Genomic DNA, 23,390 nt, shown 5'->3' with positions numbered 1-23,390 from the left:
TCGAAAGACTTAATATGAACTGATACATAGTGAACAGAAACAAGAGAATGTTGTACACAGTAACAGCAATACTATTTGATGAAGAATAGTTAATGACAATTATTCTCAGCAATACAATGATACAAGACAATCCTCAAAGACTAATGATGAAGTATCCTCCTCCAGAGAAAGAACTGATATTGATTCAATACGGACTAAAGCATTTTTCACTTTGTTCCATTTTTTTCTTTTATTCATCTGGTACAAAATAACTAATATGGAAACATTTTATATAATTGTACAAGTATCACCTATCTTTGCTTGCTATCTCATGGAGAGGGGAAGGGAAGGAGGGATAGAATTCGAAACTCAAAACTTTAAATAAAAATATTTTTAAAATTTTGAAAAAACAAACTAGACTACTACTAAAAATGTCTTTCTTCACTTATGCTCCAGCATTTTAATTAATATTTATGTGTCCTACTCTTTGTGACCCCATTTGAGGGTTTCTTGGCAAAAATAGTGGATTGGTTTTTTATTTCCTTCTCCAGCTCATTTTACAGATGAGGAAAATGAGGCAAATAGAATTAAATAACTTGCCCAGGATTCCAAAGCTCATACATCCACTATTCAACCTAGCTATCCCAGATGCTCCAGCATTCTAGTTGACTAATGCATGTGTTCAGTTTTAATCCTGCATTGTCCACAGTTGTGTTTTCTATTAAGCCAAATATTTCTAAATATTATTTAGAAATAAAGCAACATATATGGTGCCCAGTGATATGAAATGAAGAAAAAGAGAGCTTTTGAAACTCTGACTAACATTAAATGACTCTAGTGAACAATTGACTTTTTTTTGTTTTTGTTTTCAAGTTCCCATTAATTATATATATATATATATATATATATATACAAATTATTATATAGATATTATATATATAATTATATAATTATAACTATACAAGGTCTTTAAATGAGACAAGAGAATAAAAGAATTATCTTTAAAGCATCTCACAGTCACAGGATCAGCCTCCTTCCCTGGAAGTCATGAGGGGAATAGAGAATACCTTCAAGTTTTCTCCTTAGGAAAGTGAAAATAGCCAGAAGTGGTGAAAACCATTTTTGGTTTCCCTGGCACACATTGAAGAGGGGACTTGAAGAGAAAATAAAGGAAACAGGCTTTGATTATTTTGGTTAATGAAGGCTGTTTCAAGGAGAGTAAGATTCACAAAGTTTTAGGTCCACATCAGATGGCAAGGACTTTTGGTAGTTCAACCTTGGATACACAAACTACACTCCTATTAATCCAATTTTCCTTTCTGTAGACATTTAGATTAAGACCCAGAAAGCAAAATAATTTTTCAGAGGTTCTCTATGTATTCCTTCTGGATAAAATGTCCCATAGCATGTCAAAAGCTTCTTTGGTAAATGTTGAACATTTATCCAAAAGGTGCATAAATATGGAGGCTCAGTACTTACTTCCCGAGCCATGTTGCTGAATGCTTCACAAGTCTTGCTCTGGTACATCTCTTTGATGGTACTGAGAATATTCTTAGCCTTCTGAATCTCTTTAAGGAGCTTGACTACATCACTGTTGGCAGAATTCTGATCCTAAACCAAAAAATTTGGACTGAAGGTAAATGTTATGGCTGGCCAGTGTTCATTGAAAGAATGGACAATTAGCAAACGACTAAGAATAACTCATACACCAAGTGATTTTACTTCTGTTTCTGCAGCTCGGTTAAAGTAGTATCTGGAGGAGAAAATGGCAAACTACTCCAGTATCTTTGCCAAGAAAACTCCCCAAAAGAAAAATCCCACACAAACTACTATTAGACACCATAACCAAAAGGAGAGGAGTGAGAAAACTCCACAAAGTCTCAGTAGCCTGGACTTTCCTAGACTTCCCAGGATTTAGCGATTTAAAGCCTTCAGGACTGTGACTTTTTATTAGTTCAGTCAACTAGTTTTTCTCTTTTTCACTTAGAGAGGTTTTCAAATTTTGTAAAGAGAGTGCTGGTATAGCTAATATTTTACAGTTAATTTAATACCTTGTTACCACATTAAAATTTCATTATCCATGATTAACTAAAACATGTGACTAAATCACCTGAGTTGGGGGAGAGGGAACCACATTCTCCCTTCTTTACACATTCACAAAGGAAAAGATTGTAGAGAAAGAAGAAAAGAAGGTCATGAGTAGAAATTCATTTATGGGATATTGGCATGTAAGGGAACCCAGAGAGGGTGATGAGCTGGCATAGAAGGTAGGGAAGGAGCAGGTCCTGGAGAGTCCAGTGTCCCCAAAACTAAGCTCCGTGACACTAACAGTGAGAAGAGGGTGACCAGTCAGCAGTATCAAATGCCACAAAGAAATAGACAACAAAGAGTACAGAAAAAAAAAATAACAATCTGAATTTAGTGATGAAGTTCTTTAACTTTGGAGAGAACCAGTTTTGTAGAATGAAAGCCTGATTATAGAGCTTTGATGGATGAATGGGAGGGAACCATTTACTATAAACTATGCATACAATTTAAAAATAAATTGATTTGAAAAAAAATAAACAAATATTTATTTTTTTCTCTATTCCCTATTTTCAATTAAATTAACAAAGAAAAATAAAATTTTGGTAACAAATAGAGCAGCAAAGTACCCTCCCCCAATCTCTATTTTGGATTCTTCTTTCTAGAAATTGGGATGATAACTTGAAAGGTTGAAAAGAGTAAAGGAAAGGAGCTTTGGAGGATAAAGGATTTTTTAAGAGTATGTTTGTTGGCTTAGGGTAAGGATTCAGCAGAGAAAGACAAATTAAGAATTCAAGAGAGATGATTAATCAAGTCAAATCATGGAGGAATAGGAAGGATTGAAGATACAGATGGAAGGGTTAGCTTTGGAAAGAAATGTTTGTTGAATTGAATTGTTGAGGAGAGAGATCTCTTGTATTGAGAATGGAGAGAAGGAAGAAAGGAAGCAAAAAGATATTTAGGCGTTTGGAGCAATAGAAGGATGGAATTTACAAAGAATGACTTTGTTTTCCTCAGTAATGAGGACATCATTTGCAAAGATTGAGTAGAATTAGAGGTCTGAATAAAGAGAAAATTTGAAATAAATAATGAAAGAATCTGAAAGACAATCGACAAGACATGCAGAATCTGTGTATCAGATTGTTTCCCAGGATGCACCGTAGAAAGTAGTCTGATGGAATGTGCCTCCGTGAGGGCTCAGCTAAAGCATAAATTTACAAGATCAGTACCATTTCTTGATTTTTTTTTCTCTTGGCACACAGTAGGCAGCTCAGGAATAGGATAGAGGCAGCAGAATTCATTGGGGGGTGAATGTGAACAAAACAGGGATGGCAAAATGTCACCAGGGTCAGAGAGACTCAGTGGTGGAGAAGACATTATTAATATAGTTAAGGATCTAACCATAGATACAGGCTGCTAGGTGGCACCATAGTGTGCAAGTGCTAGGGAGTCTTGAAGACTCAGCTCTTTGAGTTCAAATCTGGCCTCAAACACTTCCTAGCTGTGTGACCCTGGGCAACTCTCACTTAACCCTGTTTGCCTCAGTTTCTTCATCTGTAAAATAAGCTGGAGAAGGAAACAACAAATCACTCCAGTGTCTCTGCCAAGAAAATCTCAAATAGAGTCTTTAAGAGTTGGACATGACTGAAAAACAGCAAACCATTGTTGTGAGGTATCATAAGAGAGCCTGCTGTGGTAAGAGCAAAGGCACCAAAAAAGGAGGAGGACAGGGTCAGCTAGGTGGCACAGTGGATAGAGCACCAGCCCTGAAATCAGGAGGACCTGAGTTCAAATCCAGCCTCAGACACGTAACACTTCCTAGCTGTGTGACCCTGGGCAAGTCACTTACCCCTGTCTGCCTCAGGAGGACAGAAGATTGCATCAGAATGAGGAAGTTTAGGGTGAAAAGTTTGGAGTGGAGGAGCGTGGTTTACTCCTAGTGCTCAAGAAGTCCCAAAAGTCCTATGCATATTAGGACCTATATCCATTCTCCTGTATATCCCAAGAAAAAAATCACTAAGGTTTACCTCAGTCTTACCTCCAGTATTAGTGTGTAGCAGTGGTAATAGCCTCTAATACCTTCTGCAAAGTTCCTGACCACGGCCTATAACAACGATGACAGCAGAAAGTTATTGTGAGTCCTGAAGAAAGCAATCATAATATTATGGGATTTACAACTCCTAGATCACTGAATCTGGAATCGGGAAGATCTGAGTCCAAATTCAGCCTCAGACATATTAGCTTTGGATAAATCATTTAAATTCTATCTGCCTCAGTTTCCACATCTATAAACTAGGATATTAATAGTCCTTCCTTCCCAGAGTGCTGTGAGGATCAAATTAAATATTTATAATATATTTGACAAATCTTAAAGCACTGTATAAATGCTATTACTACTACTACTACTAGTGCTACAGCTACTACTGCTACTACTAATATCTATCAGAGCCCAAACATTTCCTTCTTCCATTAACCCAATTTTTTATTCCTTTTTAAAAATAGTATTTTATTTTTCCAAATACACATAAAGATAGTTTTCAACATTCATTTTGGTAAGACTTTGTGTTCCAAATTTTTCTCCCTCTCTCTGGTACCTCGCCCCCCCCCCCCCCAAGACAGCAAGCAATCTAATATAGATTAAATATTTGTGGTTCTTTTAAAAAATTATTTTCTCCTGTTACATGTGAAAAAAATTTTTTGGGTTATACATGTACATACATTTTTAAAAAATATATTTCCTTATGAATCTTAAGAGAGAAAAATCAGAACAAAAGGGAAAAACCACTAAAAGAAAAAAAAGCAAACATATAGTATGTGTAGATTTACATTCAGTCTCCATAGTTCTTTCTCTGAATGGCATTTTTCCATCCAAAGTTTATTGGAATTGCCTTGGATCACTCAACCACTAAGAAGAACCAAGTCTGTCATAGTTGGTCATCTCACAATCTTGCTGTTGCTATGTATGATGTCTTCCTGGTTCTGCTTGTTTCTGTCAGCATTAGCTCATATAAAACTTTCCAGGCCTTTCTAAGCTTGTTCATTTTTATAGAGCAATAATATTCTATTACTTTCATATAGCATAACTTATTCAGCCATTCCCCAATTAATGGGAATCCACTCATTTTCCTGTTCTTGGCCACCACAAAAAGAGCTACTACAAACACTTTTGCACATGTGGGCCTCTTTTCCCTCTTCTATGATTTCTTTGGAATACAGATCCAGTAATGGCACTGCTGGATCAAAGGGTATATGTGTGATTCTTTTAAACATATTTCCATATTTGTTATGTTGTACAAGAAAAATCAGATCAAGAAAACCATGAAAAAGAAAGAAAAAAAAACGCAAACAAACAACAAAAAGGTGAAAACACTATGCTTTGATCCATATTCTATCAATCCGATTTCCATAAATTCATTGTTTCCCATTTTGCAGGAATGAAAGCTGAGGCACTGAGAGGCAGAATTTATAAAAAATTGACATAAGAAACTAAGCTTCTTGACTGCTCCTTCAAGCGAGATTAAATCTAGGTCTCTAAGCCACAATGGCTTTATCTGGTTCAGTGGGAAACCACCAAATGAGATGCTTCCTACCATTTCAGGCACTTACCAGGGGCATGTAGTTGCTGCATTTATAAGTGATAGTCTGGAAGACCAGATTCCTTCCCAGGGTGCACTGCAGAATGTAGTCTGATAGAATTTCAGGTGATTGATCTGGGCTGAGGAGAAGGATTCCAGTTCAAAGTAAAGGAGTTTCTACAAAATGGCATGTCAAGACTACTTATATTCTAAGACCCCTTGTTTCTTTCTAAAACACTGGGTCTATACCTAGTTCTCAGTGTTGTCCCTTCTCTTTCTACATCTGTAGATCAGAATGTCTAATGATCTTTTTCTCACCATTTTTCACTGAAAAGCTGCCAGAAGTCTGTGCATTTGAAAACACTAATCACAGGTTTAATGCCTGACAATCCTTATTCAGCGATCATTTGAGTGTTTAGGTTTAAGAATGTCCTTTTTACATCAACTTTGTCCTCTGCTTACTTATTCTCTTTTTGTGGATATTTAAGCAGTGCTATGTGGGGATATTTTAAAATATATAGGCTGTAGTGGACCCAATATTCCTGCTATTAAAATGGTTATGTTAGAAAAAGAGTATGTAGAATCATTTCACATATCATCCTTCAGAATGACCTCTAAAGGAGATTTCCACAAAATATTCAATTCTTCCTTATCTTGTTCCAAAACATTGTGTTCTTAGCTCTAGAATCTATGTAGCTTGTCCTCCAGGAATCCCCTACTTTAGACAAACTCCTGCTAATCAGTGCCATGGGAAAATCAGCTTCAAAGAGAAAGCAAAGTTGTATAGGCCAGAGCAAGGGTCAAAGGAAACTCCAAAGGTTTTCATATCATCTCAAGAAAAGATTGTTGGTGTTTCCAAGAAGGAAAAATGATTGCAGAAGGACGGAGAATCAAAAGTAGCCATGATATAATTTAATTCACACAAGGCAATTAATTAGCTGATGAGATCAAAGACATTCTCATCCAAATAAGTTAGCTTTGCTTATTTAATAACTTCATTTCTGATCATAGGATTTCTTGCCTTATCTAACCATTTTGTAAATGCATGTCACTAATCCCAAGGAAAGATAGAGTGTAGATTGTTCAGTGGAATTCATCTTTGTTATTGGAAACCTACCTTAAACAAACATCTATATGATAGTGGATCAATTTAGTATCTAAAAGATGGCATAATTTTCCATTAGTAGGACAAATTGTCCTTTTAATTTGCCTCAAACTAAGGATACATTCTTACATGCATAGCCAACTGATTCTTTACCTCACTTCACAAAGTCCATTTGAGAAAAGAGACCTACCAGCTGCCTATGATGACTACCAAAGAATTCAGTTCCTTCTTCATGAGGACTTTTCTCAGGGCTTGGAGCAAATTGCTTCCTCCCCGGGGCTGTAGCATCTGTACCCACTCCTTGGCTTCTTGGAGTCTGAAGAGAGGACAAAAGTGAGACTAAGACCCAAATTCCTTCTTAATTTCCTGGGAATTGATCCTCTTTGGCCCAAAGTATTGAACAATCTTTCTTCACTTAAAATGTTTCCCATAGCTTTTTCTACTGACTTGACTGAGACTGGGAATTCTCTTAAGGCAAGCAATATGGACTAGCTTTCAACTAGTACAGGTAAAGAGAAAGATGAGGAAGCAGATGATGAAAATGAACTTTATTCAGGTGATTTTTTTGATTAGGATTACATTGTTACTACAATTTAGTTGGTGCAAAATCTCCTAAAATACCTAATCTGGTTTGCTTTAAGAGAGGATGAGGAAAAAGTTTGTAAAATATCGTCAGCAGCAGCACAAAAATCCCTTATTATGCTCCTATTAATGTACAGTATTGTGCTAGATGCTTTATGTTTGACAGGAATCCTTAACCTTTTTATTGAGTCCCGGGTCCTGTGGGCTGTCTAGTGAAGCTTATGAGGCCCTTCTCAAAAGCAGGTTTTTAATTTTTTAATAGTATTTTTCCCAGTTACATGTAAAACTTTTAAAACACTCATTTTAAAAACATTGAGTTTTACATTTTCTCCCTCCTTCCTCCCCACTCCATGATAGTAATCAATGTAAAATATTATATATGTACAATCATATAAAGCACATATCCATTATTAGTCATGTTATGAAACAAGAAACAGACTTAAAGAAAAAAACATGAAAAAATAAAGAAAATGAAAAATAATATGCATTCATCTCCATTCAGACTCTAGTTCTTTCTCCATGGTGTTAATAAAAATTTTCAGCATAAGTCCTCTGGAACTATCTTGAATAATTGTATTAATGAAAATTGCCAAGTCATTCACAGGTGATCATTGTACAATATTGCTATTACTGTGTACAATGTTCTCCTGGTTATTCATTTCACTCAGCATCTGTCCATGTGAATCTATCTAGTTTTTTTTTTTTTTTTCTGAAATCAGCTTGCTTGGCATTTAAAAAAAATAATGATGAAGTTTTTATTTGTTGAAAAATTAAGAATATACAAATGCATACATAATTAAAAAGCTGAGTAGTATAAAATTAACATTTATAATGTATAAAAAAAGAGTTTATGAAATCAATTTTGTTTTTTACCAATACCACAGAAGTTGTATTATCATTTCATAAAATTTCACAATTTTACAGAATTAAAAATCTCCAACACAAGATAGAGATAGTTGAACTACCAGTGCATTACTCATAATTTGGGCAACTAGATGGCACAGTGGAAAGGGCAGTGAGTCAGGAAAATTCATCTTGATGAGTTTGAATCCAGGCTCAGATACTTAACAAGCTGTGCAACTTTGGGCAAGTCCTTAACTCTTGTTTTCCTCACTTTCCTCATCTGTGACATGAATGTTGGAGAAGGAAATGCCTCTAATATCTTTTTTTCCAGAAAATCCTACATGGAGTTACAAAGAGTTGGACGTGACTGGAAAACAATTGAACAACTCAATTTAAAACAAGTTTAAATTATTTTCCTTTTCAAAAGTGTGATGGGATATCATTTTATAGAAACAATTTGTTAAATATTTTCTAAATCTGATCTTAATAATAACTTACAAATAATCACTGTTCCTAGGCATGCTAAACTGAAGAAAATATTTTTGGCATTTCTCATAGCACAATCATATTCCATTACAAATATATACTATAACTTGTCCAGCCATTTCTCAAATGATAGGAATCCTTTCAATTTCCAATTTATTTTGCCATCACAAAAAGAGCTGCTGTAAATATTTTTGCACAAATGGGTCCTTTATTCCTTTTTTGAACTCTTTGGAATATAGACCTAGTGGTGGTATTGCTAGATTGAAGAGTATGGACAATTTGATTGCCCATTGGGCAAGAAAAATATTTTTAAATGTATAAAATAAAAATATATAGGATTACAAAGGGAAATCAATTATATTGCAATATAATTATGAAAATATTTTAAAAAACCCTACACACATAGACTCCCTGAAATTCATCCATGGACCCCTTAGAAATCTGACACACCTAGTTAAGAATGTCCATAGCGTCTAGAAGTTTGTACCATAAGAGATATATCAAAAATTGGACTGTTTGATTATTATCCTTAATTCTCAAAGAGGACAAAAAATACATCATGATGTTGGAGTTAAGGTAAAATGTGTTTGACTGTGACTAATCAGACCAATATGAGCTTAGAAGGCTCATGTGAATATTTGGAGTGGAATGGAGATATCTATTTGTGCTATTTCTTTTGAGCATTTGAAATTATGCTTTATTCATATAGCATAATGTCTCTTTTGATGTTCATGTCATACTAGGTGATCCTTTGCCACTGTCTTCTATATGTCATGCAATGATCCCAAAGTTCTGAGAGACCTTGAGAGTGTTCCTGTATCACTCCTTTTGACCACTATATGGATGTTTGCCTTGTATGAGGTCTCCATAAAATGGTCTTTTAGACAAACATACATTTGGCATTTGAACAATGTGGTCAGACTATCATAGATATGCTCTCTGCAGCAGAATTTGAATGCTTGGCATTCAAACTTTAGTAAGGTTAGTATGGATGGTTTAGTAAGGTTTAGTATGGATGGTTGCACTGGGTTAGGACTCAGAAGTGTGCTTTCACATAGAGAAGACCCCTTTCCATCTAAGGCAAAGGTTCTTAATTCAGAGACTGTAAACTTATTTTTAAAATATTTTGAAAACTATGTATTAATATAACTGGTTTCCTTTGTAATTTAATGCATTTTATTTTATGCATTTTATAGATCCCTTCTTGGAGTTTATAAATTCATTAGACTGCCAAAGAGTATCCTGAAAATAAAAAGGTAAGCTTTCTTTTTCTTTTTACATGATTTCTTATGTAAAAATGATATATTGCTTGCATTATCAAGGGGTGGAGTGGGGGTTATAGAGAGAATTTAGAGCCCAAAATTTTAAAAAATGAATATTATAAAAAGTTTTTATGTGTAATTGGGAAATATTTGGCAAAAATTAATAAAATTATATTTTAAACAAAGATTTCTAAAGTTATGGTCCTTGTATTTTACTCTGGTTTCAGAAGTTCTTAGTTATTCTAGTAATTGCAGGGCTTTGGGTCCTGACCTTCTATAACTAGTATGCTTCTTGCTTCCCAGTCTCTCATAAGAACACATGGATAGGTTTTGATCTTCACTTTCAGAGGGCCTTCCCACTTCAACTCAAACCCCATCCACTGAAGTATGGAAGCATTCCCACCATCTTGCCTTCCTTGGTTCATCCTGTTCTGATTGCTTTAAATGTCACCACAGTTGGAAGTAACACTCACATGGACTTATTGACCTTTACTGGATTTGGCCAGAGGACTGAGGGATAGGTACCAAAGGAGAGAAGGTACAAGTGTTCTTTTTTGCTCAGCTGCTCATCTATAAGATTCTGCAGGACAAAAGGAAATAATAAGACAAAAAGAACTTTAGAGCAGGAAGGACCTTAGAAGTTGTCTAATCTGATCTCCCACCCACAGAGGAACCAAAAATACCTGTCTGATGTGGCAGCCTGCCTCAGGATTCCCACTATACTGGGCTCTGGCTCCAGTTACTCACCCCTGTCAGACTAGGAGCTCTTTATGAGTAGGGCCTGTCTTTTGCCTTTCTTTGTATCTTCTTTGCTTAATATAGTACCTGTCACATAGTAGGTACTTAATAAGTGTTTATTGGCTGAGTATTTGAATTAGACAGCATCATAGAAGTCATCTTATCCAAAGTTCCATTGAATATTAGAATCTCATGTAACCAAGATTTATCCAGTCTTTGCTTGAATAACTCCAGCATGGAAAATTCATTACCTCACAAAGCAACCCATTCCATTTTTAGACAGATTTGTCAGAAAAATCTTCCTTCTCCTCAGCTAAAATCTGTTTCTCTGTAGCTTCCACCAACTGGCCCTAGTTTTGCCCTCTGGAGCCAAATAGAACAAGCCTGCTTGTGATGGAATGGATCTGGTTCAATCTGAATCCATCTGGGACCTGTATCTTTTTTGTAATGTGTGAAACTGAAACACTGAAAATTCATTGCTCCAAGGCATACAGATTAGTCACTGTCAGAAAGAACATCGTCTTCTTTTAACTAGGAAGATTCAGAAAGAAGAAGAAGAAGAAGAAGAAGAAAAAACAACCCAGGGTTGTTTAATGAGATCAATCCTATGAATAGATTATGTAGATCTCCAGTGGGGTTCCTTTTAATTTATTTAAGTTCTGAGCAAATGACCACAATCAAGGTAAGAAATAAATTAAGTTTGAGAGAAATATAACAATAATTTCATTTATTTCTTTTCCATTGTGTTTCCATGATGGAGAATAGACAGGTGACCAGGATGCTATTTCAATAGCTGCCAGGGATTAATTTTTAATCTTATTCTCTGGCAGTCTGGGAGACAATAGATCACCAGGGTTTTGGTTTTTGGTTTTTGGTTTTTTTCAAGTAGATTGCCATTGTTCATGCTGTCAACTCCACAGCCTGTATCTCCATTCACTCCTGCTCATCACTGCAAAAGATTCTCTCTTAGGTACAAACCTCTGAGGTACTTTACTTGTTGCTCTTTGAATTTGATCTGTTAGGGTTGCCCTCAGAAAAATGGTAAATGAGAGGTAGAAAGGTAGGGTCCTTTCAGGTAGGGCACATAATATCTCAGAGAGAGGTAGGCTAGGATCTCTCTGAAACCTGTATGACATATAGCTATGGACTTGCTTCACCCCAAGCTATGGCCTGCTTATAGAAAAAAAAATCTAATAAGCATACATAACAATAAAGCTTATTACTTCCATTGTGTAACCTAACTAGCAGTAATACATCAATTATTAGTAATAGAAATTGAGAGCACTAGACTTGGAGCCAGGAAGACTTGAGTTTGAATCCTAATTCAAACATAGCCATGTGACATTGAGAAAGTCATTTAATTTACTGGGACTCAAGTTTCCTCATCTATAAAATGGGGGATTAAAACCTTACCCATAGGATTGTGGTAAAGAAATAAATGAGATTGCATATGTAAAATAATTTACAAACCTTTAAGCATATTTAAATGCTAACTATTATTATTATATAATCAAATTAATATGGTCTGCATACAAAGATTTATCATCACACAGCCAATACTGAAAATTTGCAAGGCTCTTATCATAATGAGATTCTTTATGTATTTGAGTAGCTAAACTATTGTCCTCATTTTTTCTTAGTAAATATTTTTAGTTGAAGGAAAGTGACCAGTCAGCCTAGTCACAGAATGTGGCTATTTCCTGCTAACTTAAAAGAAATGAAAGGGAACATTACCTGCTACCTATGTAAGGTCCATAGGTCTAAATAGGTCATTGGACCTATTTAGATGAAATCTATAAGTAATGGTACTCCATAAATTGTTATCTTGATTTTTTTTCCTTTCTCAATATTTCTGTGCTATGCCATACCATTGACACTAACTGATCTGGATACTTTTGAGAAATTAATTTTAAACTTTGAGATGACAAGATTCCAGAAATATGACCATTCAGAGGAAACCACCTCCCTATGCTGGCTGGGAACTCCATGCAGACATTAGAACATCCAGCTCTTCAATGCTGGATCAGCCCATAGCTCAGCTGGCATACTCTCCAAGTCACACTTGGAGAATTATGAGGACCTGGAGGGCTTGCTTGGAGGAAGCATCCCTGAGAGAGCCTTGGAAGATCTATAGTGAAGTACAGGGGTGCTTTCAAGGATGGCAGAAGCTGATCATGGTGAAAAATTTCTTATTTATTGCTGTCACTTATCATGGGGCTCTAAACCAGGTCAAGCATAACCTATTCTATCATTATGGCTGCAGTCAACCTCTAGGCTACCTGATCTTGGGTCAAAAATCTCAGCAAGGAAATCCTGCTTCCATCTGAACTCTCATTATGTATTAATACTATCAATAATCCCTTTTCCCTAAAGAAAAATCTGATTTTCAGGAATTTGAAAGCATCTCCCTCTTAAAGAGAAGTTATAGCATGCAATATTCTATAGAATCATAGATTTAGAGCTGAAAAGAGCCTTGAATCCAATGCCCTGATTTTACAGATGAATAAAATGAATAACAGAAGAGGTTAAATGATTAATGTTTGAAATAGAATTTGAACTCATTACATTTCCTGTCAAAAAAAATTCCACCAGGGAGGATTGTGGGTAGAGTGACAGAAATTAATATCTATTAGGATCCGTCCCAACTGAAGACATAATCAGTTTATGGGCTTATAATTCTTGGAGGAAACCACTTGGAATGAACTGAAATAGAAGTGTCATTATATAACGGAAAGGCAATTGGGGTGAGAACCTTAAGTCTGATTGCAATTTCTATTGCAAACACAATAAATTTTTGTCTCTTTAGTATCTTAGTGTTAACGAACGATTCTTGTTGAAAAACAATAAAACACATATCAGAAATCTCCCTTTATTGATTTTTACAACTGAGCCTGATGAAGGGAGCTCTAAAATATTCTTGCTCTCTTGGACTTTGGGGAGAAAGCTTGGGAACTCCTTCAGAGAAGCTCTTTCCTGAGAGACCCACCCCAGGGAATCAGGGTAAAGTCATTCTGTTATCTAGGCGGGGCTGGTTGACTCTGGAGCTGGAGAATTCCAACCCTATTGAATTGAAGATTAGCCCAGAGAATCATTCAATTCCAAGATTTTCTGATTCCAGCTCAAACTGCACCCAGGCCCCATCAAGAGCTGCTAGCCTAGGCTTCTATTATAAAATGAGCCAACTTGGAGCTCAGTCCTTGCAGAGGACCTAACATACCATGCCATGCATAGCAGCAACCCTCTACCCACTGAGATGATATTCTTTTTCAGCATTACTCTCTCTTTATCTTTCTTACCTATTTCCTAACAAGACTTTATACCTCTCTGTTGGGATTTCTCTGCTAGAAACTTTACTTCTCTGCCAGGACCTTGCCATCAAGGAATTCAGTCTTTCTATTCATGCATGGCAAAGGCTGACTTCCCAATGCCAATAATAAACTTCTTTTTATCAGTCTAGCTTTTTGGGTTTGTTAACTTCCTTTACAAAGGACCTCTGTGCCGCCAAAAGGGGATTCCCACAACTCCCTACCCTGCACCAAATCCTAAGGGGATTTAAGGGGGGGGGCAAACCTTTTCACTTGGTTCCCTGAACCCCGAACCTGCCACTAACCTCATCATTTAACAATCTGCCCAGTAGGAACACTAACCCTCATCATGTTCACTCTAAATTATGATCTCTCTGATTTAATTAAACACAATTTTACAGAACTGAAGAAAAAAAAGGTTTAACACCTTGCCTGAAGAATTCTTCTGTCCTTTCATAACTCAGCTGTAGCCTTTTCCATCAAGATTTTCCTATCCACTCAACTAAAAGGGACTTATTCTTGTCTACTTTTCCCCATAGGCTCATCACAAATGATGGTTTCATCCAGATTCTTTCTTCTATTCTGCTAAACTGGAGTGGGATGGGTGGAAAGAGAGGGAGGGGAAAGAGGTTTTTGTCCAAGACTGAATGATGTGTCTGTGTCTGTCCTGTTCTGAACAAGAAGTAAAGTTTTTGGTGGAGGAGTCCTGGCAGAGAAGTAAAGTTTCTAGCAGAGAAATCCCAACAGAGAGGTATAAAGTCTTGTTAGGGAAATAGGTGAGAAAGATAAAGAGAGGGTAATGCTAAAGGAGAATATCATTTCAGCGGGCAGAGGGTTGCTGCAATGCCAGAAATGGCATATTAGGTCCTCTGCAAGGACTGAGTCCCAAGTTGGCTCACTTTATAATAGAAGCTCTTGATGGGGGCTGGGTGTAGTTTTGAGTTGGAATCAGAAAATCTTGGAATTGAATGAATCTCTGGGCTAATCTTCTTCTTTTTTTTCCCTGAGGCTGGGGTTAAGTGACTTGCCCGGAGTCACACAGCTAGTTAGTGTGAAGTGTCTGAGACCAGATTTGAACTCAGGTCCTCTGACTTCAGGGCTGGTGCTCTATCCACTGCGCCACCTAGCTGCCCCTGGGCTAATCTTCAATTCAATAGGGTTGGAATTCTCCAGCTCCAGGACTCAACTAGCCCCACCTAGATAACAGAATGACTTTACCCAGATTCCCTGGGGTGGATCTCTCAGGGGAGAGCTTCTCTGAGGGAGTTCCCAAGCTTTCTCCCCAAAGTCCAAGAAAGACAGTGAGAGAGAGTTTTGTATCTCCCTTCATCAAACAGACCTTTAGAAATCTGTGAACTTGTACGGATGGGAAGCATTGCATCTTTATTTTCACTAACCTTTGGTTTCCCTGGTAATCCTATGCATTTTATTTTATGTTTTTAAAAACATTATTAGAAATGATCAATGGACATGGCTCTTTTCAACAGCAAGGTGATTCAGGACAGTTCCAATGGTTTTGTGATGGAGAGAGCCATCTGTACCCAGAGAGAGGACTGTGGGGACTGAGTGTGGATCACAATATAGTATTTTCATTCTTTTTTGTTGTTTGCTTGCTTTTTGTTTTCTCAGTTTTTCCTTTTTGATCTGATTTTTCTTGTGCAACGCGGTAATTGTGGAAATATGTATAGAAGAATTGCACATGTTTAACATATATTGGATTGCTTGCCATCTAGAGGAGGGAGTCAGGGAGGAAATGAGGAAAAAAATTTGGAACAAAAGGCTTTGCAAGGATGAATGTGGAAAATTATCTATGTATATGTTTTGAAAATAAAAAGTTTTAAAAAAAGAAAAAAGAAAACTTGATTTGGGAAAAAAAAATGAAATTATCCATAAGCTTGAATAAACTGCTCAAGGGATCTGGGACACAAAAATTAGAAACTCCTGGACTATATGGTTGTTAATAAGGTCCTCTCCAGTCCTTCTATACCTGCACTTCCTCCTTTGACAAATTAAGAAATTTTTCTTCATCCTTGATTTTTCCCTCTCCCCCTCACACATTTCTTCATCCTTTATCACTGTCTCTATTGCTTATTGCTTTTCTTATGCTGCCTGAATTTAGGAGAAGACATCCTCTTATTCCTGTTTTCTCATTTCCCCCCTGAGATCCTAGCTTGCTCTATCCTTTTCCCAGTCAACAACTTCCTTCCTTTTATATCTGGAAGTGTTTCTTGACTTACCTTCCTCTGTCAAAATCCTTCTGTCCTTTCACAGTTCAGTTGTAACCTCTTCCATTAAGACTTCCCTATCCACCCAGCCAAAAAGGCACCTCTCAGTCTTGTCTAGTTTTTCCTATGTGCTCATCACATTCTAATTCCTATAGTGGTTATTTGCAAGACCTCTCAACTCCTACTAGACTGTAAGTTTTCTGAGGATAGGGATACAGCACTTCTGTTTTTATTCTTGTTTTAATCTTTGTGTCTCCGGCCTAGCAAAGTCCCTCAAAAATAACAGGTACTTCATGAATATTTGTTATTGAGTTGAGGAAGGCAGAATTGCTTTCCCCTCCCCCCAGCTTACAAGAGTTACTTACCAATAGATCATGTTGGAACTCCTTTTTTTGAAGGTTACAGCTAGTGTTTGAAACATCTATCAGGACTCCAACTTTAGTCCCCTTTATGAGGCCAAAAATCTGAAGGCAAGAACATTTGTTGAATCAGTGAATCATGACACCTTATACAGCATGTCTCTAAAATCTTGGGGCAGTTTTAAGCTATTAAAGCTAGAACTGGTACTAAGGACATAAGCTATTAAAGCTAAAGCTGGACCAAGATTTTTGGAACACTTTTCTTCTCTAAGTATCAAACTCTGAGAAACTCTTAAAGATCTAACAGTTTCCTCCACTGAGGAAAGACCCAAAGTTACTGTCTCTGTGTAAGGCCCTTGTTCCCGAGACAGGAGAACTGGAGTTCTGGAGGTGTTTGGCTCCCAACTCTGTGTTACTTGCTTCTGTCTCTTGGCAGAAGATGATGCTAAGAAAAGGCTAAAACTTTGTCCTCCATCTTTCTCCTTGCCCATTTCTCCAGTCCTGGGATTATTCTTTTTCCAGAAGTAATGCTGATGTTGATACCCTACAGGATAGTAGCCTGCTGTAGTGTGTGTTTTGCCTTTTTTTGGTAATCCCAGAGCTTAGCATGGTGCTTAGCACATAGAAGGTATTTCATAAATACTAATTGACTAGCTGAAGCCAAGTCCTGGGCTTGATTGACCCCTTTAAAAAATTTATAAGGATCTCCAAGTCTGGCCCATTCTCAGAGCCATTCAGGTATAAAAATATTACTGAAGAACTCAATTAGAACGGAGCCGGAAGCCTCTCCCTCAGAAAACTAGAGACAGGCCAGAGCAGGCCATGGCATAAAAAAATCTCTCCTCTCCCAAATCTACAAATCAGTGACTGGGCTAATTTCCTCTAAGTCCTACTCTGCTTATGTGGTCCCTCTCTTGTTCTGGCCCTAGCATGCTTAGAGCAGAAGTGCTAGCATATGGTAAGTGTTTCTGGAACTATTCCTGAAGAAAAACAAAGAACATGGAACCCTGGGGGAGCTTTATTGGCTCCGTGTCACCTTCACTTTCAAGGTTCTGCTAAAGACAAATGTCTCGGTCTTGTTGGATTTCCTCTCAAACTCAGGGCCTACTGGTTAGGGTTGTCTATGATGCCTGGTCACATTATATAGCCATTTCTTCCTTTGCTCGATAAAACATTACACAATAAGGTTAATTAGGAATCTTAACTCACACTTCTAATAGTGATTTACAGTTTGCAAAGCACTGTCCTTACAACAACTCTGTGTGGTAGAGTACTATAAGTATTATCTCCATTTTACAGATCAAAAAACTGATGAGTTCAAGGAAATAATCCAAGGTTATGGCCTAGTGACTGACAGAACTAGCACTTGAATCCATGTCTTATGACTTCAACTCCAGTGCTCTTTTTGTAATATAAACTAAAAAAATAATAGCTTTGTATTTTTCAAAATAGATGCAAAGATAGTTTTCAACATTCACTGTTGCCAAACTTGTGTTCCAAATTTTTTTCCCTCTCCCTTAGGCAGCAAACAATCTAATATACGTTAAACATTCTTCTAGACATGTTTCCACATATAAACTTAAAACAAACATAACCCAACACTTGCCTACGTCATACAGCTATTTGATGACTATCCTGAGACTATTATTTAGATATTTTATCCAGAGAGTTTGATGATAAGCTCTTTTGACTATCTAGGTTTCTTTTTGCCAATAGTTTTAATAGATTTTGATTTTCTTACTACTATTGGGCAAATTTATGTTGCTGATCCATCATTGCTGGATCCATTTGTTTTATCCTTCTGTGCTTTCTTTGACTCTATTACCGTGGGAATTCGAAGTATCTGTGATATAATCAGTGATCCATTTGATTAAGGCAGTTAAATGGCACAGTGAATGGAGCACAGGGCATGGAGTCGGGAAGACCTAAATTCAAATTCAACCTCAAACACTTTCTAAACTGTGTGAACTTAAGCAAGCAAATTTTTTAGGCTGTTTCATTTGTTAAAGAGGATAATAAATAGTACCTACCTCTCAAGGATCAAATGAGATAATATTTATAAAGTGCTTTGCAAACCTGAAAGTACTATGTAAATGCTACTTCTGATAATAATAAAGTATTATATCATTAAGGAAAGGGAGTTTCCTTTAAAGATTGTATCCAGTAAGAAACTTCATCTTTAATAGGTAGCCAGGGTTACTGTTAGGTTCTTACTGAGTGCTAATGAGATAATGAGATATTAGGATCTTACTAAGTGCTAAGTTGGTACTTAACAATTCTCTAGTTCTGGCTTTTACTGGGAGTTTTACCCCTGGGGAGGAGCTTGCATGCTTAGGAGAAGCAAGTTCATGGGTTGAAGCAATTTTCCCAGAAGCCCTTGCATTATCCCACACCCATTCTCTGGGAGGATAAAAGAGGGAGGCACTCGAAAGAGAGTCTTGTCTGGACCAGACTTGAAGCTGCTCTCTGGAGGAAAGGAGAGTCTCTGCTCTAGGTCAGAGTTGAGGCAGCTCTCTGGAGGAAGAAGTCTCTCCTCTAGACCAGAGAGCAATCAGCAGTTTCTGGAGACGACAGCACTTTACAGGGTTACCTCCTTTTTGTAGAGTGGGATTGGCAGTATGAAGTTTTGGTGTCAATTTGAAAATTAGAAAAACAAGTATACTCATACATTATTGGTGGAACTGCAGATTAGAAGCTTTTTCCCTCCTGTATGTAGTATAATATGAAGAGTCACAAAATATAAATTATAGTATAAAGTGAAGATTTAGTCCAAAAATCTCATAGGGAATGTCCCCAACCCTGAGAATAAACAAAAAGTATATTTCCTACAAGTACATTACTTAATTTTTTTGCTCCACCATCATTACCACACCTCCTATTCCTCATTCACTGGCTATGGCCAGATACACTCCTCATCAGAAAACTCATCATCATGAAGATTGTTTCAGCTTTGATACTCACATTATCAGTATCTCTAATTGCTTCTCTCCCTCTGATTGAAGGGTTGGAGAATGGAGCAAAAATTTCCTCCCAAAACCTCCCTTTAAGGAGAGTCTAGAAACTCAGCCAGCTCTTCATTTCTCACCTGGTTCCCTGCTTGGTTTTGACTCCATGGCATTGTCATGCCCCAGAGAAGTATGTACCCTTTGTCTCCCCCTTCCATCTTCCTTTTCTTTTGTTATCTTACCTTAATACATATCAAACACAGGGTTGTCTTTTTCTTATTTGCCTTTTCAATGCTTAGAGTTTAGCACATGGACGGTGCTAAATTAATGTTTTTTTGGGTTTCACTGTGTCATAACAATAACAATGAAAAAATTGCTACTGGTATGACTTTGGGCAAGTCATTAAACCTTCTGGATCTTAGTTTTTAAAAAATAATGGTATACTAATGGGATGGATCCAAATGGGTGACTACATGATAAATGTAAGGCCAACAGGTAGACCGACCAGGTGTTTTTATTGTATCTTCCGGATTTCAGGAGAATATTTGAGGAGAATTGTTGTGATGACCTTAGAGGACACATGGAAGGAAATACAAATGGGCAGGCATGGATAAAGCCATCTGCACTGTTGAAGAGAGGATGAAATTTATAAGATCACAGATCCGTTTGATAATATGATTGTAAGAGAACACTAGTATGCTACTAAAATGATAAGTAGGAATAACATAAAGAATGAATAAAAAAATAGAATCATAAGAATATACACCCTATTTATGACTACCTCAAAGCAAAATATATACAGAAATGGAAAACAAGGATACTGAAAGATAAAAAGCTATTCTTAAATGTATATTTAATGTATATTATATATTATACTTATATATTATATAATATACTTAATTAGAACTTAGAAGTATAAATTCTTTGGTGATATATCAAGTATATATGATCCACATTTCTAATTGATTTTATTTAAAGTATATATTTGTAGCGAGCTATCGTCTCCAGAAGCTGCTGGATCGCTCTCTGGGAAGAGATCTGCTGTGTCTTCTACTCAAATCTCTCCGACAGATTCTTCTTCCTGTAATGAACCGTTGTCTCCAGGCAGTTGCTGTTAACTCTTGTCCAAAGAAGTGACTTCCCTTCCTGCAGAGAGCTCCGTCAAGCCTGATGCAATTCAGAGTCTCCTCTTTCTCTGAGAGTCCTCTTCTTTTATTCTCCCAGAGAATGGGCGTGGGATAATGCAAGGGCTTCTGGGAAGAACCACCCCAGCCAATGAGCTTGCCCCCTCTATCAAGTCAACCTGAGTTCTCACCTTGTAACTATCCAGACAACCTCAGTTCTCACTTAGTAATCCTAACATCTCCCCCTTTCTTTTGATTTAGAACATAGGACAGTCATGACCTTGAAACATAAATCCATCAATATGGGAAGTATTACAGATAATTACATAAATTACATAAGCACATAGTAACATAGTAACATAATACATGCTAGAAGTATATGACAAGTAACAATCAAATAATCATAAATTGAAAATTTATAAATGTCCATAAGTCCATTGTCCATTAGTCTCATCTTGTGTGAGGAAGTCCAATGATTCCTGCTGGTTTTTAAAGTTTTTTAACAATCTTCTTATTATCCATGCTCTTTCAGTATCAGATGTTTCTTAGATCTTCTCCTTTATTTTGAGGTCTTTCTCTTTTTCTGTCTCTCTCTGGTGGACAAGGCGAATATGACTCGTTGGCACCCATCTGATTCCTTCTCCTGCTGAAGAAATACAAGCAAACCCTCTCTCCCAGGCAGTTAACCTATCTAATTTCCTTCTATTTACCACTTTCTAAATCTCTTCTCATCATCTGACAATTACATTGGAGTTGTTTGCACTGGACACAGCCCTGTTGGTTTAAAAGGCCTGTATTCTCCCCAAGTGTAATCCATTTTTGCAATCTGATTGCCTTTTGACTCACTTATCAGGTAATCCCTTTCTGCCATGTGATTGCTTTTCTGCTGGTTGATTAAATCAGAGTCCTGGCCTTCTAAAGGTTCTTTGGGTGTAACATCAGCTGCCATCATGCCCCAAGTCTTTTTTGCCTGGGGCCCTGGACCTGGGCCCCTCATCCTATTTCCCTGAATTAGTTTACACTCTGATGCCCAATGGAGTCCTCTATTGCATTTTGGACATGGGGTTTTAGGTCTTCTTTCACCCTGTCTTCTCACTGTATCTCCATATCTACACTGAGCTCTTAGATGCCCAATTTTTCCACATTGAAAACATCGCCGAGTTTCTCTAGAAGGCCCTTGCCAGGAGGGACCCTGTCTTTCCACGTTCATCATTGTCCGGGTGTAAAAAGCATTTGTTCCCACTGTAGCACAGCGTCTTATGATCTCCTCTAAAGGAGCATCTTTGTCTAATCCCCATATAATTCTTTTGCAAATCTCATTGGCATTTTCCTTAGCCAGATGTCTGGTCATTATTTCTGTAGCTGAATTTTCTCCAATAGTTCTTTTGACAGCAGTTTGCAAACGTCCCACAAAATCTGCAAAAGGTTCATTGGGACCTTGCTGTATTTTAGTGAAAGCCTCTCCACGATCTTTCTGTCCAGGAAGGACACCCCAAGCTTTTATTGCAGCCTTAGCAATTTGCTCATATATTGTCATGGTATAATTAATCTGTTCCGAATTCTCTCCATACTGACCTTCACCAGCTAAGTGCTCAAAAGTGAATTGTGTGTTAACTCCTATTTCCAAATTGCATCTGACTTGAATTTTACATAATTCATGAAATTCCGCAAGCCATAATAAATTTTCTCCAGGTTCCAGACATGTCCTTGCTATGGATTTCCAATCATTCGGGGTTAGGACTTCATAAGACAAACCATCTAGTAACATTTTGACATAAGCTGATGTAGCCCCATAAAGGGTACAACCTTTTTTCAAATCCTTAATTTTATTCAAATCTAAAGGTGCATATCTTCTCCTTTTTTTACCTACAGAGTCAGTATTTTCAATCACAGGATATGCATGTATAAAATCACTTATATCCTGTCCTTCTCTCTTAGCTTTAACCAATGCTTTTTCTAATCTTGTCATAGGCTTAGGCTGCTTCACAGGCAATTCTGTTTGTGTTTCTGCCTCTTCCCCTCTTTCTTCCTCCACCTCTGAAGGTGGGGTTGATGTGGGCCTGCCAATAATCTGTTCTCTAGGCAGGGTTGAAGCTTCTTCAAGAGAATCATACCATAATTCCTCATTTAAATCTTCTTGCTCTAGGGCAAGATCTTGATCTTTCCTTTTTTCCTCACACTTCCTCCTCTGTTGATTTTTAAAACTTTTCCTTCTCCTACAATTTGCTTGATAGTTTAAGGCTAATTGAACTATGTTGTAGACATAAAATACTTCTGCAGAAATTGAACGAGGCCCATTTTTTGCTTGAAATTCTTTCATTTCATATCCCACTAGCTTCCATTTATCTACATCTATCTTTTCTTCCTCTAAGAACCAAGGGGATGTGCATCTTAATGCAGCCAAGAGTTTAGCAATCTGTACCCAGGTTACAAGTAAACTCTGCTCCTCAATTATCTTGATTATACTCTCTATAGTACCACTCCTGAATGAGGGTGGAGCTGAGGTTGCTTCTGGGGCTGGGGTTGAGTCGGCTGAGGTCCAGGGATTGAATTTAGCTAACATGTGCCCCATTTCAGCTATAAGAGATTCCTGGTTTAGCCCTTAACAAGTTAAGTTCCTTATTTATCTATTAGCACGCTCACTTAATCTTTAACAAAGTTTCCTCGTTACTCACGGTTCTGGGTCAGAGAGACTGAGATCTGGATGGGAGGCTTTTCCACTGGAATCAGGACCATGTCTGGGCACCAAATTGTGAAGGTCTGGTCTAGCTCCTCTTGTCAGGATAGGCAAATGTCCTTGCCCCACGTTGGGCGCCAAATGTAGCGAGCTATCGTCT

At 37.2% G+C, this 23,390-nt stretch overlaps 1 protein-coding gene across 13 annotated transcripts in view; it reads right to left on the bottom strand.

The window, feature by feature from the left end:
- Positions 1 to 23,390, bottom strand: part of VWA3A (von Willebrand factor A domain containing 3A) — a 91,290-nt gene that overhangs the window by 45,213 nt on the left and 22,687 nt on the right. For 9 of the 13 annotated variants that reach the window (XR_012484597.1, XM_074280999.1, XM_074281003.1 and 6 more), the window contains 6 exons: positions 16,491 to 16,589; positions 10,331 to 10,437; positions 6,875 to 7,000; positions 5,611 to 5,719; positions 4,043 to 4,108; positions 1,459 to 1,590 (listed from right to left, as the gene is read on the bottom strand). Coding sequence is in view for 12 of the 13 variants with exons in the window: in XM_074280999.1 (XP_074137100.1) it covers positions 1,459 to 1,590; positions 4,043 to 4,108; positions 5,611 to 5,719; positions 6,875 to 7,000; positions 10,331 to 10,437; positions 16,491 to 16,589 (639 nt within the window). In the remaining variant the exon portion in view is untranslated. Of the gene's footprint in view, positions 1 to 1,458; positions 1,591 to 4,042; positions 4,109 to 5,610; positions 5,720 to 6,874; positions 7,001 to 10,330; positions 10,438 to 16,490; positions 16,590 to 23,390 lie in introns of those variants that run through there. The other 4 variants (XM_074281008.1, XM_074281005.1, XM_074281009.1 and 1 more) reach the window with 3 other exon arrangements.

The sequence above is a fragment of the Sminthopsis crassicaudata genome, chromosome 1 (assembly GCF_048593235.1).
Source record: "Sminthopsis crassicaudata isolate SCR6 chromosome 1, ASM4859323v1, whole genome shotgun sequence".
Classification (NCBI taxonomy): Eukaryota; Metazoa; Chordata; class Mammalia; order Dasyuromorphia; family Dasyuridae; genus Sminthopsis; species Sminthopsis crassicaudata.
Note: the sequence above shows the minus strand (reverse complement) of the source record. Positions and strands in the feature narration are given on the sequence as shown.